Source organism: Marmota marmota, unplaced genomic scaffold (assembly GCF_001458135.2).
Source record: "Marmota marmota marmota unplaced genomic scaffold, marMar, whole genome shotgun sequence".
Lineage (NCBI taxonomy): Eukaryota > Metazoa > Chordata > Mammalia > Rodentia > Sciuridae > Marmota > Marmota marmota.
This window is the reverse complement of record NW_026000076.1, coordinates 6,202,840-6,217,664: the sequence shown is the minus strand read 5'-3', so window position 1 is coordinate 6,217,664 and position 14,825 is coordinate 6,202,840. Positions and strand designations below refer to the sequence as shown.

At 32.6% G+C, this 14,825-nt stretch overlaps 1 protein-coding gene across 1 annotated transcript in view; it reads left to right on the top strand.

Moving 5' to 3' along the window:
* Mtf2 (metal response element binding transcription factor 2) overlaps positions 1–14,825 on the top strand; it is a 59,894-nt gene that overhangs the window by 39,926 nt on the left and 5,143 nt on the right. Inside the window, exons 7-12 of the mRNA XM_048814508.1 lie at positions 1,888–1,983; positions 2,952–3,020; positions 3,833–3,956; positions 10,985–11,052; positions 12,793–12,964; positions 13,114–13,118. Coding sequence (XP_048670465.1) covers positions 1,888–1,983; positions 2,952–3,020; positions 3,833–3,956; positions 10,985–11,052; positions 12,793–12,964; positions 13,114–13,118 — 534 coding nt within the window. The remainder of the gene's footprint in view (positions 1–1,887; positions 1,984–2,951; positions 3,021–3,832; positions 3,957–10,984; positions 11,053–12,792; positions 12,965–13,113; positions 13,119–14,825) is intronic.

Here is a 14,825-nt window from a genome sequence, read left to right as displayed (position 1 = left end):
ATGATTTAACGGGCTATTTAGAATCTCAGGCATGATGCTTCTCTTGTTGCATCATACAAGAAATTTTATTACCTCTTTTAGACATTCAGTAGATATTCTCTAGGTTCATGTAGGTGGTCAACTAATAATTTTAGCAGCTTTTGGGGGGCGGGCGCTATTGGGTATTGAACCCAGGGGCACTTTAGCAGTGAGCCACATCCCCAGCCAATTTTTATTTTTTATTTTGAGACAGGTCTCACTAAGTTGCTGAGAGCCTTGCTGAGTTGCTGAGGCTGGTGCTGAACTTGTGATCCTTCTGTCTCAGCATCCCAAGTTGCTGGGATGACAGGCATGCACTGCCACCATGAGGTGTTCAGTGATGAAAATGAATATATAAATGAATGAATTTTTAGTTCTTTATTCTAATTCATCTCTGATCTTGTGGAATATTAACTTTGTGATTTAACACTTCTGTAAGATTTCTCAGCTTTTGGTCATCTGCAAGTTTAAAAAGTGTTTGTCTAGTTTTAAAAAACCAGTTACATATAAAAGAGAAACAGTGAACAGGTTTATCTTTTTTCCTTTACTCATTTAATTCTAGCATTTTGTTTACCTATTTTATGAGGTAGATTGTTCATTATCTTTAAACATTAAAAGAATAGGAAATGTGCCTGATATTAGTAACTATGTTAGTTTCACCATCTAGTAGAATGCATGGATTGTAGTTAGTATTCATAAGTCATTTGATAATTGGCTCACTTTACAGGCTTCTTAACCTTTGCCTATGTATGGCTTACAATTAGTGTGGGACTCATTTGTTGGAAGAAAAGATGTTATTTGGAAGTAATATCTTATTTTCATAAAGGGTTTCATGGTGTAAAACCATATACTAATTAAAAAGAGAATATATCCTTCTTAGATGAAGATTCAGTTGTAGTATCTTCGGCTATTTGAAACAGATCTGTAGGTCTGTATTCTGAATCAGTACTAAACCTGTGACAAAATTTTTATACTTTGATATAGTCTTAGGTTAGATGTCTTTGTTTTATTTAAATTACTTAAATTGCTAATAAATTCTTTTCATTATAATAGAAACACAGTAAAGATATAAAATGGAATGTTCATACTGCCTATGGCCATTTGATATTTTGGGCAAACAATAGTACCTCTTAATATGACCTCTCCTAAGGTATAGAGAATTGATGTGAAAAAAGTTTTAGGCTTCTGGCCAGGCATTTGGGCCAACCTGGGGATTGGGGTGGAGAGGGTGGGGGATGTTGCTCAGTGGTATAGCACATTCTTAGCACATGCATGGCTGTGGGTTCTATCTTCAGCACTACGAAGGAAAGAAGGATGGATCCCATGCCTGTGCTTTGAGAGAAATCCTATACTAGTGTAGAAGCTGGGCATTGTTGACTAGAAGTAGATCTGTTTTTCAAGAGAAGAGGTATGAAGTGTGTTCAACATTACAAACCTTTTTGGGAAAGAAAAAAAAATTGCACTTTAGAAAAACGTAATGCTAGGGGTTGGGATTATGGCTCAGTGGTGGAGCGCTCGCCTAGCACATGTGAGGCCCTGGGTTTGATCCTCAGAACCACAAAAATAAATAAATAACATAAAGGTATTGTGTCCAACTACAACTAAAAAATACATATTTTAAAAAAAAGAAAAACGTAATGCTGGGCTGGGGATATAGCTCAGTTGGTAGAGTGCTTCCCTCACATGCACAAAGGCCTGGGTTCAATCCCCAGCACCATCAAAAAAAGAAAAAAAAAAAAAAAGAAAAACAATGCTTTAATCATGATTGTAGTTTGCATATTATGCTACTTTGTTGTTTTAATAAACAATGAAGTTTTTCCCTCATCAAAAAGTAGTAATTTTAGTCTTAACTTTTTTTTATTTTAATAGCTGGTATTTAAAGATGCTACAGTGCTGCAAATGTAAGCAGTGGTTTCATGAGGCTTGTGTGCAATGCCTTCAAAAGCCAATGCTATTTGGAGATAGGTAAGAAGAACATTTCAATCTTACTAATTAATTTTATTTTTGTGACTTCTTCATTGTATTTATTTTACAGTTTGTAATTTCTAAAAAACATTTTTACAGTGATTTGTAAAGAGGTCACTTCAGGGAAAATACTGAATAATATGCTTTAAATACACATGATTTTTGTGCTTTTGGATATTATTCCAGAAAACTTTTAAGTAGTGTCAGTGATTGCATTTACTTCTGTTGCCTCCATAGTACCCTAACCTATTATCATTGGTACCTTCCTTTAAAATACTTAGAAAGGATCATATGACAGAGAATTGGAGAAGGCCACAGACACAATTTTTTATTTTTTATTCATTTTATTTTTTTCTATGTTTTTTTTTTTTGACCATACAATTTATTTTTTTTAGTCATACATGATAGCAGAATGTATTTTGACATATAATACATACATGGAATGTACATACATCAATCATATCACAGACACAATTTATACCTTAAAGAATTTCTAAAAAGCAGATACTTTCTATATTGAGTATTATGTGGAAGAACAGAGTGAGTTCTAGGAGGTAAAATTAAAGATAGAGCACTAAATTTGGGTTTCAACCTTGGCTTATGCAGCTATTACCATCTTTTTGACTTTAAGAAGGTCAGCATGTCTCCTTTGGGCTTATCTTACTAGGTTATTTTGAGCATTGGATGGTACAATGTATATAGGGGCTGCCACCAAGTTCCTAACACACGCAAGCATTAGTAAATTATGGTACATATGAATCTTTGGGAATGTCAAAGGACTCTAATAGTTAGAGTCCTTCTCCCTAACTACTTTGTTATTTGAAAAGAAATTCCTTAAATCTTAGCCTCATTATTGAAATTACCTTTTGTTTTGGGTGTGAGTCCTTACATTCACTGTAGGATCTTCATTTGCTGACTATTTGCCTGTATTTATATCCTTGATGACATAATAAAATTTTTTTCCTTAGGTTTTATACATTTATTTGCTCTGTCTGCAGTTCTGGGCCAGAATACCTCAAACGTCTACCATTACAGTGGTAAGAATGGATATTTCTGTTAAGAAAAAAGGAGCTATATTATTAGATCTCCAAGATGAAAGTTCTGTGTCTGTGTACTTGCTTAAATAAAACTTTGTTCCTTATACCTGGCTTTATTTCTTTTATTTATCTTTAAGCCATCTTCACTAATTATTATCTACTTTTATTGCTAAATTAATAAGGCTGTTTATTGTAGAATGGCATAAATGTAGTTTTCAAAGGTATTTTAAATCTTATTCATAGTTCCAGTTCATTTGTGCCTTTAGAATAGCATATAGTAGAAGATACGTAGGTTAAACAAACATGAGTTTCTGTACAGTAATTCTATACAGAATGTGTGGTGTGATTAGTTTTATAGATTTAGTAATAAAATACTTAAAATAAGTATTTATAAGTATTTTTATTATCTTTTACATAATTTAGGAACAGATAGAATTTAACTCATGAATTAGATAAAGTAAAGCCTGATAAAGTATGGTCTGTTCTATAGTTTCTATGTAGTATTAAAAATACAAAAATCTTGATTGTAAATTATTTTCTCCTAAATTCAGATCCTCTTTGAATGCATTTTAAGAAGTAATTCAGGTATCTTTTAGTTTATAATTACTATTCATAATAAGTTAATATTTTGCTAATGTTTTCCAGCTTTTTCATATGTAATGATTTATTGTATTATGAATATGACTTAGGACATTGACCCTCTATCCATCTGAATAATTTACTTTGGATTAATTACTGATTTTGTAAAGAAACTAATTTTTTAATAACCAAAAACCTTGTTTTTGTATATTTTGATTATTTTTTGATTCCAGGGTAGATATAGCACACCTATGCCTTTACAACCTAAGTGTTATTCACAAGAAGAAATACTTTGATTCTGAACTTGAGCTTATGACATACATTAATGAAAACTGGGATAGATTGCACCCTGGAGAGGTAGGTGACCTTAGAGCTAACTTCATTAGCTACTTGATGTTTTTTCTGTTTTGTTTTGTTATTGTTTAAAAAAACAACAACAACAACAATCTAAGAAACAAGTCATACGACCAAAGTAGAATTTTTATTTTTAGTTCTGGGGAGGAATAAATTTGATAGGGATATCAGGACCAGCTTTCTCATCCTTCTATGTTTATTTATTGCCTGTTGACTCTGGAAAATTATAGATGGAGGAAGTAAATTATTTGATTCTTCTGTATTCTAAAGTGAGAATCATTATAAAGATAGAAGGGTGGGAGAAATTCTTTGTATTGGGTGTCTCACTCATGGTTTCACCTCCTTTTCTTCTAAGAGATGTAAGCAGCTTTCTTCTTTCCTTTCTTGTTGGTACTCATATATTTCTGACTTCCAGGAATGGTGAGATCAGATAACAGGATTAGAATGATGAGTTATAGAGTGAAGCTGCCTGAGTTGGAGATTGTCCCTCCTCATTCTGAAAATCTTGTTTTGCTTCTCATTTGTGAAGCATAATTATTTACACTGGCTTTACAAAGAATTTTTCTAAAAAAAACAAACAAAGGAATATAAAGTAGTGCATGTTCATTGAAAAAGATTTTGGAACTATAGACTAGCACAAAGAGGGAAGAAATTAGAAAAATTTACCTTATTTTTAGCATTTATTTAGATTTATTAAAATACATATTATTAACTACTCTTGGTTGAAAACTAAAAAATTTGTTTCATAATATATAGAATCAGATATGTACATTTTAATTATGCATACTTTGAGATAAAAATTGTAAGTTGATTTGGAATTTAGGGAGAATTTCTTCTATTAGTTTTAGGCAAGTGAAAGTTTATAAAACTCATATACATGGTATTTGGGGTTTTTGAGGTTTTGGGGGCCATTAGAGCATAATTTACATTTATTTAGTTGGTATATTAGCTACATAAAATAAAACAAATAACAGTACTTAAGTATTAAAATATAGGATTACTGAAATTCTATTGATAGAATGATAGAACGGTTTCAAGTGTTAGATAATTTTTAATGAAGTTTGAATGTTGTGATTTATAAATTTGAATTTCAATAAACTGACTAGTTTAATGAGAGAAAAAAAAAGTAAGGCACTAATAGTAACTATAGTGTTCTTTATAGTCATCTTAATATTTAGTGCTCCAATGCATTCATTTTAAAATTCTTCCTTTCTAGGCATGATACTTTCAGTGCTTCATATACAGATACATCTGTATACCTGGTGTGTCATCTTCAATTAAATTTTCTGATCCACAGTAAAATTTTACTTTAGCAAGTAAATGTTTTTATTATCTATAGCCTATATAGTAGTGTCTTAGAAAAAGAAGGGCTGGGGATGTAGCCCAGTGATAGAACACTTTCCTTAGCATGAGATTGAAGATTCAAGCCCCAGTGTTGTCAGGGAAAAAAAGAAAAAGAAAGGAGAAAAAAGTAAATTTAACTTAAAAAAAAAAAAAATATATATATATATATATATATATATATATATATAAATTGTAGTTGGATACAATATCTTTAATTAATTAATTAATTAATTTTTATGTGGTTCCAAAGATCAAGGCTAAGGCCTCGCCTACTACAGGCTAGTGCTTTACTGCTGAGCCACAACTCCAGTCCCAGATTTAACTTTTCAAAGAATGGTTGCCACTTAAGGACTTTAATCATTCCTCACTGCTTTCTTGGAGTTAAAATAAGAAAATACTTTTTAGTTGAGTTGTCTCATCAACAGACTAATTACTGATAATTGACATTCAGGTTTTTAATTCTCAGTCTTTTACATTTTTTTTATTGTAATTACAACTAGATTTTAGGGTGATATTTTAGTAATGAAATTATAAATTTTTTGCTTATCTATGTTTTTCAGTGTTTCATTTAGTTTACTTTTAAATATGAAACAAAGATGGACATATTTGAATAAGAAGACCTTGTTTCATTGGAATTGAATTGCAAATTGAATTTTGTTACTGATCTAACTTAAGGTTTATCAAAATTTTTTCCATAAAATTCCATGAACTATTTTCAAGACATAGGAAATAGTATATACTAAATGTAATATTTTGTAGTTTAGTACCTTGGAGTTTTCAAGAGTCATTTTGAACATCAACTTTTATTATACATAGTATAGATTATATTGCTGTAGAAGTTTCTCTTCAAAAATGAGATAAAACACAGCAGAAGTGTTATGATTTCTATTCTCTCTTAAATGTGGAGTTTCCTCCCTTTGCTTAGATGAAAGAAAGACATCTTGTGATAATGTTAAAAAGTTAGATTATGGGCTGGGGTTGTGGCTCAGCGATAAGAGCACTTGCCTAGCATGTGTGAGGCACTGGGTTCAATTCTCAGCACCTCATATGAATAAATAAAATAAAGGTCCATCAACAGTTTTAAAAAATGCTAAAAAAAAAAAGAATCAAGCTTATTGACATTCATATGGTAAAGTTTATTTAAAAAAAATTACTTTTGTGACATTTTGGCTAGGAATGTACATTTTGTCCCTAATCACAGAGAGGAACTGAATCCATATTTACCATTGCTGAGCTTTGAATTCAAACCTAATTTAATATATAATGACACTAGATGAACTATAATGGTATTTGTTATTTATATAACATACCTCTGTAATTACTTGCTGTAATTTTATATTGAATTGGTTGTATTCTGTTTAGTGTATTGTGCTTTCTTCTTCTTTTATTTATTTATTTATTTTTTTGGATTGTCATTGTCATGAAGGAAATACTGTATTCTGTTTTATCTATTTATTTTTTGTGATACTGGGCATTGAATGGAAGGCCTTGTACATGCTAAATAAGCACTCTACCATTGAACAACATCCCCAGCCCCTCTTTTATATTAAAGGCTATTTTTAGAGGAGATTTAGGTTCACAGCAAAATTGAGAGGAGGGTACACTCCTCCACTTCTCCTACATATAACATTGCCTCCTTCATTGCCAGTATCCCCCACCAAAGTAGTACATTAGTTGAAATTGATGAACCTGCATTGACACATTATTATCACTCAAAGCTGTGACTTCTTTTAATTAAAAAAAAAAAAAAGTTTCAAAGTTAAACTTGTTTGTAGGTAATCCTTTCATATTGAAAGGCGTATTTGACTCTCATGTATCATATCTTTTCTGTTGTTAGTTTTATAGGGTTGCTGTGAAGGGAAGCAAAAAACTTTTAAAACCATGTTAGAAGATAGTGATATTTTAATATCATATTTCCTTATGTAGTTTTTTTAAAAGTATCTTTATTTTTTAAATTTATTTTTATGTGATGCCGAGGATCGAACCCAGTGCTTCACATGTGTGAGGCAAGCGCTCTACTGCTGAGCCAAAAACCCCAGCCCCAATCCTTATGTAGTTTTTGTACATCTTTGAGATTTGGTTTTTTAATGATTATCATATAGACTGAGTGTAGTAATGTAAGTAGCTACAGTATTTTGAAATGTTTTCTTTTTAATGTAAAAATCTACCATTTGAGACCACAATAAGGATTTCTTATTTAAAATGAAGTGTCACTGTTGTATTAGATTGCTTTGAGGAGTTTAAAAGGAGATGGGAAGTGTGTGCCTGGGATTGAACTCAGGGGCATTTGACCACTGAGTCACACTCCCAGCCCTATTTTGTATTTTACTTAGAGACAGGATCTCACTGAATTGCTTCACACCTTGCCATTGCTAAGACTGGTTTTGAATTCAGGATCCTCCTTCCTCGGTCTCCCAAGCTGCTGGGATTATAGGCATGTGCCACCAAGCCCGGTTTAAAAAGAGATGTTGGTACTTTTTTGGATTTACCTCTTGTCAATTGTATTATTATTATTATTATTATTTTGGTGATACTGGGAATTTAACCCAGGAGTGCTCTACCACTGAGACCTACGTCCAGTCCTCCCTCCTTTAATTTTGTTTTTAGTTGTTGAAGGACCTTATTTTATTTACTTGATTATATGTGGTGCTTAAAATTGAACCCAGTGCCGCCTCACACATGCTAGGTAAGCACTCTACCACTGAGCCACCATCCGAGCCCACCTCCAGCCCTTTAAAAACAATTTTTTATTTATTTATTTTTTTAATTTTTATGTGGTGCTGGGGATCGAACCCAGTGCCTCATGCCTTCTATGCAAGTAATCTACCACTGAGCCATAACCCTGGCCCCAATCTTTGATTCTTTAATAACATGCTTTACATTAACTGTGGTCTTAAATTTAAAAACCCTAAGGTTGATAGTAGAAAAATATATATGCTGTCTTAAACTTTTGAGGGAGGTAGGGAGAAAAGCATAAATGAAACTCAGTGAAATACCATGGTAGAAATATTTTGCGAGAGAAATATTTAGTATAATTAAGGTAGTAAAATATTTTAAAGTGAAAAATAACAAGAAATCTGATTAATAGCAATACTTGGGACACAGAATGTTATTTATTAGTATATAAGTTGGAAAATAAACTGTTGGCATGTATAAGCCTAGGTGGTATAGAATTCAGCATTAGTAATGGAGGGTTGTATTTTATTGAAATGAAGAGTTAGTAATAGCATGTAAGTTTGTATAGAAATGTATAAAACTGAAAATAAAAGTATAGTATGAGGTAAGTGTAGAAAGGTTGGAGCAAGAAGATTTCTGTTTTGGAGATATGTTACCAACTTTGATCATATGAATATGATACTTTTCAAACACATTTGATACGATTTATACTATTAAGTTACATTTTTAGTTTGCAAAGCACACAAAGGGAACATCTGGTCCTTATGTGAGTAAAATATATAGTCCTATGCAAAATAATTATGGAGTTCTGTAAAACTTTTGAGAAACCATAGGAAATAAGTACCAAAAGAAAAGGGAGTTCTTGTGATTTTCAAAAAATAAGAGGATTTCAACAACTAGAAACTCAGTTTTGTTGTTGATTCTTAACAAAATTGCATATATCAGATATATGACTTGTGAAGATTTAAAAAAAGCAATAAAAAAACCCCTATTAGAATAAAGTGTGTTAAATACCCTAGTTTCTTTGTTGATATGATTAGGAATATTTGTCAAATTCTGTGGGCATGGCATAGATGTAGTATAACTTGATCTTAGATAAGATTTTGAAATGTGAACTAATTAAAGTGGAAATTAATGGGCAACTTGTTGAAAAACAGTAACAAAATCAATGACTTAGATATTCTTGAGGAAGACTGTAATGGAAGGCCATAGGGATTCTCTGTTTGTACCCTCAATTCAAGAAAGGTGTCAGAATCCAGAGAAAAGATCCTCTGGAATAATTAGAGTTAAAAACAAAAATTAACAGTTATAAAGTACTGTTTTTAGGCATAAACACAAACAGTACAGAGGATACTTGATAGTAGTTCCAATTTGATCTTAGATTTGTGGTGGTGAGTGGGGAACAGGAAGAAGATAAAAACTTTACCCTAATCCAATACTTAGGCATGATAACTGATTTCAAATATTTGAACGGCTGTCTTGCTAAAGAGGGAATAGAAAACTTCAAGGGAGATTTTGCTTACATATGGAATAGGCTTCATTAGTAGGTGTATCAGCCTTTCTCTGCCTACCTGCCTGCCTTCCTCACCCCCTACCCCTGTAATTTTCTCTCCTCTCTTTCTTCCTTTCCTCCCTCTCTTTTGTGGTACTGGGAATTAAACTTGAGCCTTGCACCTGCAAGTGCTCTACCATTGAACTGGACCCCTAACCCTGTGTATCAGCTTTTATCAATGGTAATAATAAAGCTAAGATTGAATGACTAGCTCTCTTATAAAAAGAGATTGCACTTTTGGTGGGAGGTTGAATTAGATCTAGAGTTTAAGCTTTATAAAGTATGATTTTTTTCATTCTTCTGTAAATAGAAATTCTTGGGCTGGGGGTATAGCTTAGTGGTAGAGCACATGCTTAGTATGTGTGTGGGCCTGGATTCAATTTTCAGCACTGAAAACAGAAGAAATTTTCTATTATTGGACATCTCATAAATTACAGTAGGAGGAGATGGTATGATGATCTGAGCTTGTTCATGTATTTTTTTGTTTTTAGCATCAATCAGAGTGGCACATAGTGGGATTTCAGTCAGTGTTGGAAGAATGGACTTGAAAGTCATTTGGGTTGAGGCTTTAGCTCTCTCCCTAACTAGCCAAGGGAATTTGAACAGTTCTTTTAACCTTTATATTTATTAACTCATCTGTTAAAGAGTTGGAATAGATAGTTTTTAAGTCTCCAGTATTATTTTAGGCAGATTTATTTGCTCTTTCATTTAAAACAATTCTAAGGTTTGATAGTCAGCTGGTAAAGTTGGCTATAGTTTAAATGCCAACTATGATACTTTGTTTATAACTTAACATTTTTTTGTTAATAGGTCCCAGTCTTTAAACTTTGAAGAAGAGGTGGAAAAGTCTCTGGGGAAAATTGTTATTGGAACAATATAGAATATTTTATAGAATTGGATATTTAGTTAAAATGGTTTATGATGAAAAATTGCTAAGCAGTTAGGGCCATTTAAAGTCTATAATTGTTATGAAACACTGCCCCCCATTTCACATTTTTTTCTACTTATGATCATATTGGAGGTATTGGGAAATGAAGTGTTTCTCATTACTTTTTAGACCCCTTTATATTGATATGTTAGGAGCTTTCATGTTATATATTAAAATAATTCTAATGTATTTTCCCCCCAGGTTATAGAATTTTAAAAATTGAGTGATAACTAATACCAAGGTCCCATTTTTATTAGTGTTCATAGTTTTCAGTTCTTTCACAGACATCATTTTATCCATATAATGAACTAATAATTAAACTCTACTTTTTGTAGTTGAGAAAATAAGCCTGGAGAGATTAAATGACCCTGAGTAGATCACATAGTCAGTGAGCACCTGGAATTAGAATTTAGGTCTTCAGACTACTAGTCAATGTACTTTTCCTCTTCTTCATATTGCCTCTATCTAGTACCTGTATATTACTAACTGATGAAATTGTAGTGCGTTAAATTGTTTCTTGATACTTCACAGCTGGCAGACACACCAAAATCTGAAAGATATGAGCATGTTCTGGAGGCATTAAATGATTACAAGACCATGTAAGTTGATTTGTTTTATGTAACCCTATGAGGGAGACAGTTAGTAAGTATAAGGAATTATGGCGTTGTTTAAGAATTGTGGGATTGGTATCTAGAATACCATTTAAAACTTTTGATGTCCTAAATCTCTTTTGGTCAGAGTAAAGTAGAAATTCCTGAGGGTTGGAGAAGGAAGAGTAAGCCTTCTTTTGGGAATGGTAGGAGGGGAGGCATATCAGTATCTTCCAGGGGGGGGGAATTTGGTCCATTCTGTTGAAAAAGCATATTCAGTAGTAGCTTACTTCTACAATGCAGTCTACTGCAAGTAAAATAAAATCTTGCTAGCAGGTAAGAATATGCAAAACATAGCGGAAGATTTTATAGAGAATATAAGGTTTTTAAAGGATTAAGATCTCTGGTTTTAAAATTACTTATAGAAAAGAATATTACTGGTATGAGTGGTCTATAATAATTGACATTATTTGATATATTCTTGTATAGATCACCTTCCTTTTTTAAAAACCAGCATATCTATATTTCCTGAAAATATTTCAAAATGCCATAGGAATTTTATGTGTGCTGACTCAAAACTATTGAATAACATTATAAAATTCTTGTTTCAAACAAGTTGCTGTGTTAAACATGACAGCATCAGAATTGCTTTTTCATAGTTTATATTAGAAAGGTATATATACTAAAGCAAAAAGAAATATACCTGACAGCATTTCCTCATTAAATAATGTTTTAATTTTTAGTGGCTAGAGCTTTAGAGTAGTTGGAAAGCCATAAGGGTACCTGAGCAATTATTGTACAGGTAAAAATATTCTGTGGGACAGTGAATTCTGAACTTAGGGTGCCAGAAACACAGCTGTTCTTATTGTGGTTGAAATGGGGGCTTCTCATTCCTGTATTAAAGTGGAAGAACATGCCCAATTGCCAGAGAGAGGTTCTTGTAGCCAGGGAGGTTTGAAGTAGTTGAAGGTATTTGGAAATAGGAATCCCAAAGACTAAAGACAAGGGCTAGGGAACATATTTTTCAGAGGTCCAAGTCCACACTCCACTTAAAAAAAAAAAATTTTTTTTTTCCTCTGCTCTAAGTTTTTCCAACTTCAGATGTGACACTGAATGTCGACACTCCTTTTATTTTGGGCACCTTTAGAATTATCTTTCCCAATGTGGTCACTCATTATTCCTGACCAGATTTCCTCTCTTTGCACATTTATTCTGAAATAAATTTCTTCTTTTCCTAAACACTTATAGAGATTTTGTTTTTTCTAGTAGGTGACACTAAAATGTGGAAAAATTTATTGGGACTAAAAAAGATAATATTTTGTGTTCATCTTCCTTGCATTAGGAACTTACACATACACTTCTCCCCCTTTTTCTTTTTTCTTTGAGTTGCGGTCTCATTATATTGCCCCATCTAGTGTCAAACTCCTATGCTCAAGTGATCCTCCTACCTCAGCTTCCTAAGTACTGGGCCTTAGGCGCGCTCCACCATGCCTGCCCTTCACGCCCTGTTTTTAAAAGTGGACATCTCCTTTTCTCCCTTATAGTCCTATCTTTTCTCCCATGCTATCCTATTGTGGACTGGCTCTGAGGCAGATAGTTATCAAGGAAAGCAAAGGGTAAAAAGGAGTTTTTGTAGTATTGGTGGGCTTTTGTGTCTAAGGACCTTATATCTGAAAGTTAAAAAGTTAGGGTCTGCCATGTATATGTGTTCAGTTTTTAAAATTTTAGTTAATTTTTTTAAAAATTTAGGTTTATGTCTGGGAAAGAAATAAAGAAGAAGAAGCATTTGTTTGGGTTGCGAATTCGTGTTCCTCCTGTGCCACCAAATGTGGCTTTCAAAGCAGAGAAAGAACCTGAAGGAACATCCCATGAATTTAAAATTAAAGGCAGAAAGGCATCCAAACCTATATCTGATTCAAGGTAAAAGTTGATCTGTGGCTTAGTTTTTCTCTTTAGCTTATGTTTTAACTAAAAATGTATGTTATTTAGTTTCATTAGTATATTTGAAAGTACAAGTGGCAGTTACCTTGATTTATTATTTTTTTCCCCTGTCCATAATTTCTTTCTTAGACAAGGTATGAAGAGTTGATACTAGATGTATGTATGTTTGTTTATTTTAGACCTTTGGCCTCAAGGAATAGACCCTGTTGATTTTGCTAGCAAACAGCTTAAATTACTGGCCTGTTCATTTGTTTGTTCATTTATTTTTATTCATTCATTCATTCATTCATTCAGCACATTTACCAAATGCCTGATTATATAAGTGCTGGGAAAACACAACAAGACAGATTTTCCTTCTGCCCTGGTGGGCTTTATATTATATGGGGAAAAAAAGGTAGTAACAGTAAAATATTTACTGATCATGCTAGTGCTATTTAAAGAAATTGCACACTATTTTAGACTTTAGTAGGATCAGAAGAAATGGGGTCTTTGTACTTTAAAAGGGAGACTTAAGGAAGGACTATTTAAGACAGTATTAAGGTTTAGGCTTAGTAAGAATGGGGAAGAATAAGAATCATCTAAAAATATGAAGAATAAAGGGAAAAGCACTCTATAACAAGCATAAAGGCCATGAGACATTCTAGGAACTCACAGAAGTCTAGTATGGCATTATCAGGGAGTTGTATTAGATTTTGGGAAGATTGGGTTGGTCTTCATCTTGTAGAGTCTTGTAAGTCTCAAGAAGACTTTGGGTTATTTTCTAAGAACATTGAGGAGCCATTTAAGGGATATAAGCAGATTTAATTATCAGAATTTCTTTGGATATGCTTTTGAGAATGCATTGTATAGAGATAAAAACATGGAAGAGAAAATACTTTTGGAGTTGTTTGGGTGAGAAATAGAATAGGTGGTAACAATCAAATGGAGAGAAAAGATTTGAGATCTCTTTTCAAGGCAGAATTGATTGAACTTGCTGTTAATTAAATTCATGAGAGAAAGGGAGGAAATGATTAAATGATTTCTGAATCTAGCTACTCATGGGTGGTGGTGTCTATTAACAGGATATGGAAAAACATTATTTTGGCAAAGTGAATGAAGCACTTTTCTGTTTTATACTCATTGAGTGAAATTCTTATGAAGGACATTTAAATGGTGGTGTGACACTTAGGCAATTAGATATGTGAGTCAAGAGCTTTTAGGAGAGCCCAGGGCAGGCTGTATAAATTTGGAATGTGATTTATAAAGAAAGCCATGAGAATGCATGAAATTATCTAGGAAACAAGTGGAGCAGAGAATGTGACTCAGAATAGTGGCATCATTTATAAATTTGGAGAGGTAAAATAAACAAAAAAGAATGATCAGTGAGTTTGGAGAAAACCAGAAAAGTTCAGTGTTATAAAAACTAAAAGAAATAGAGTGTTTCAAGAAAAATTAATATATTAAGCTGTATTGGATGATGGTGAGAGGTGGATTAAGATGAGAGAAAAATGCTTATTGAATAACATTTTGTATCAAAAATAATTTATTTGGAGTAGTAAAGATACAAGCCAGAAATGTTACTGATTTTAGCAGTTCCAAATTTACATGTCAAAACTGGGCTTCTACACATGAGGAACATAAGAAGATTCAGAATAATGATAATAAAGGAAGTGGCGGAAGGAAACTACCTTTAAGAATTCTGAATGACAGTGGAGAAAGTGGAAGGGGTAAATGTCATCAAGGCTCAGACAGTTTTTACTGTGAACTGAAGAAGACAAATGGAATAGCAGCCGAAGAGGGGAGGGATGGGAAATAGTATATATATATATATATATATATATATATATATATATATATTTTAA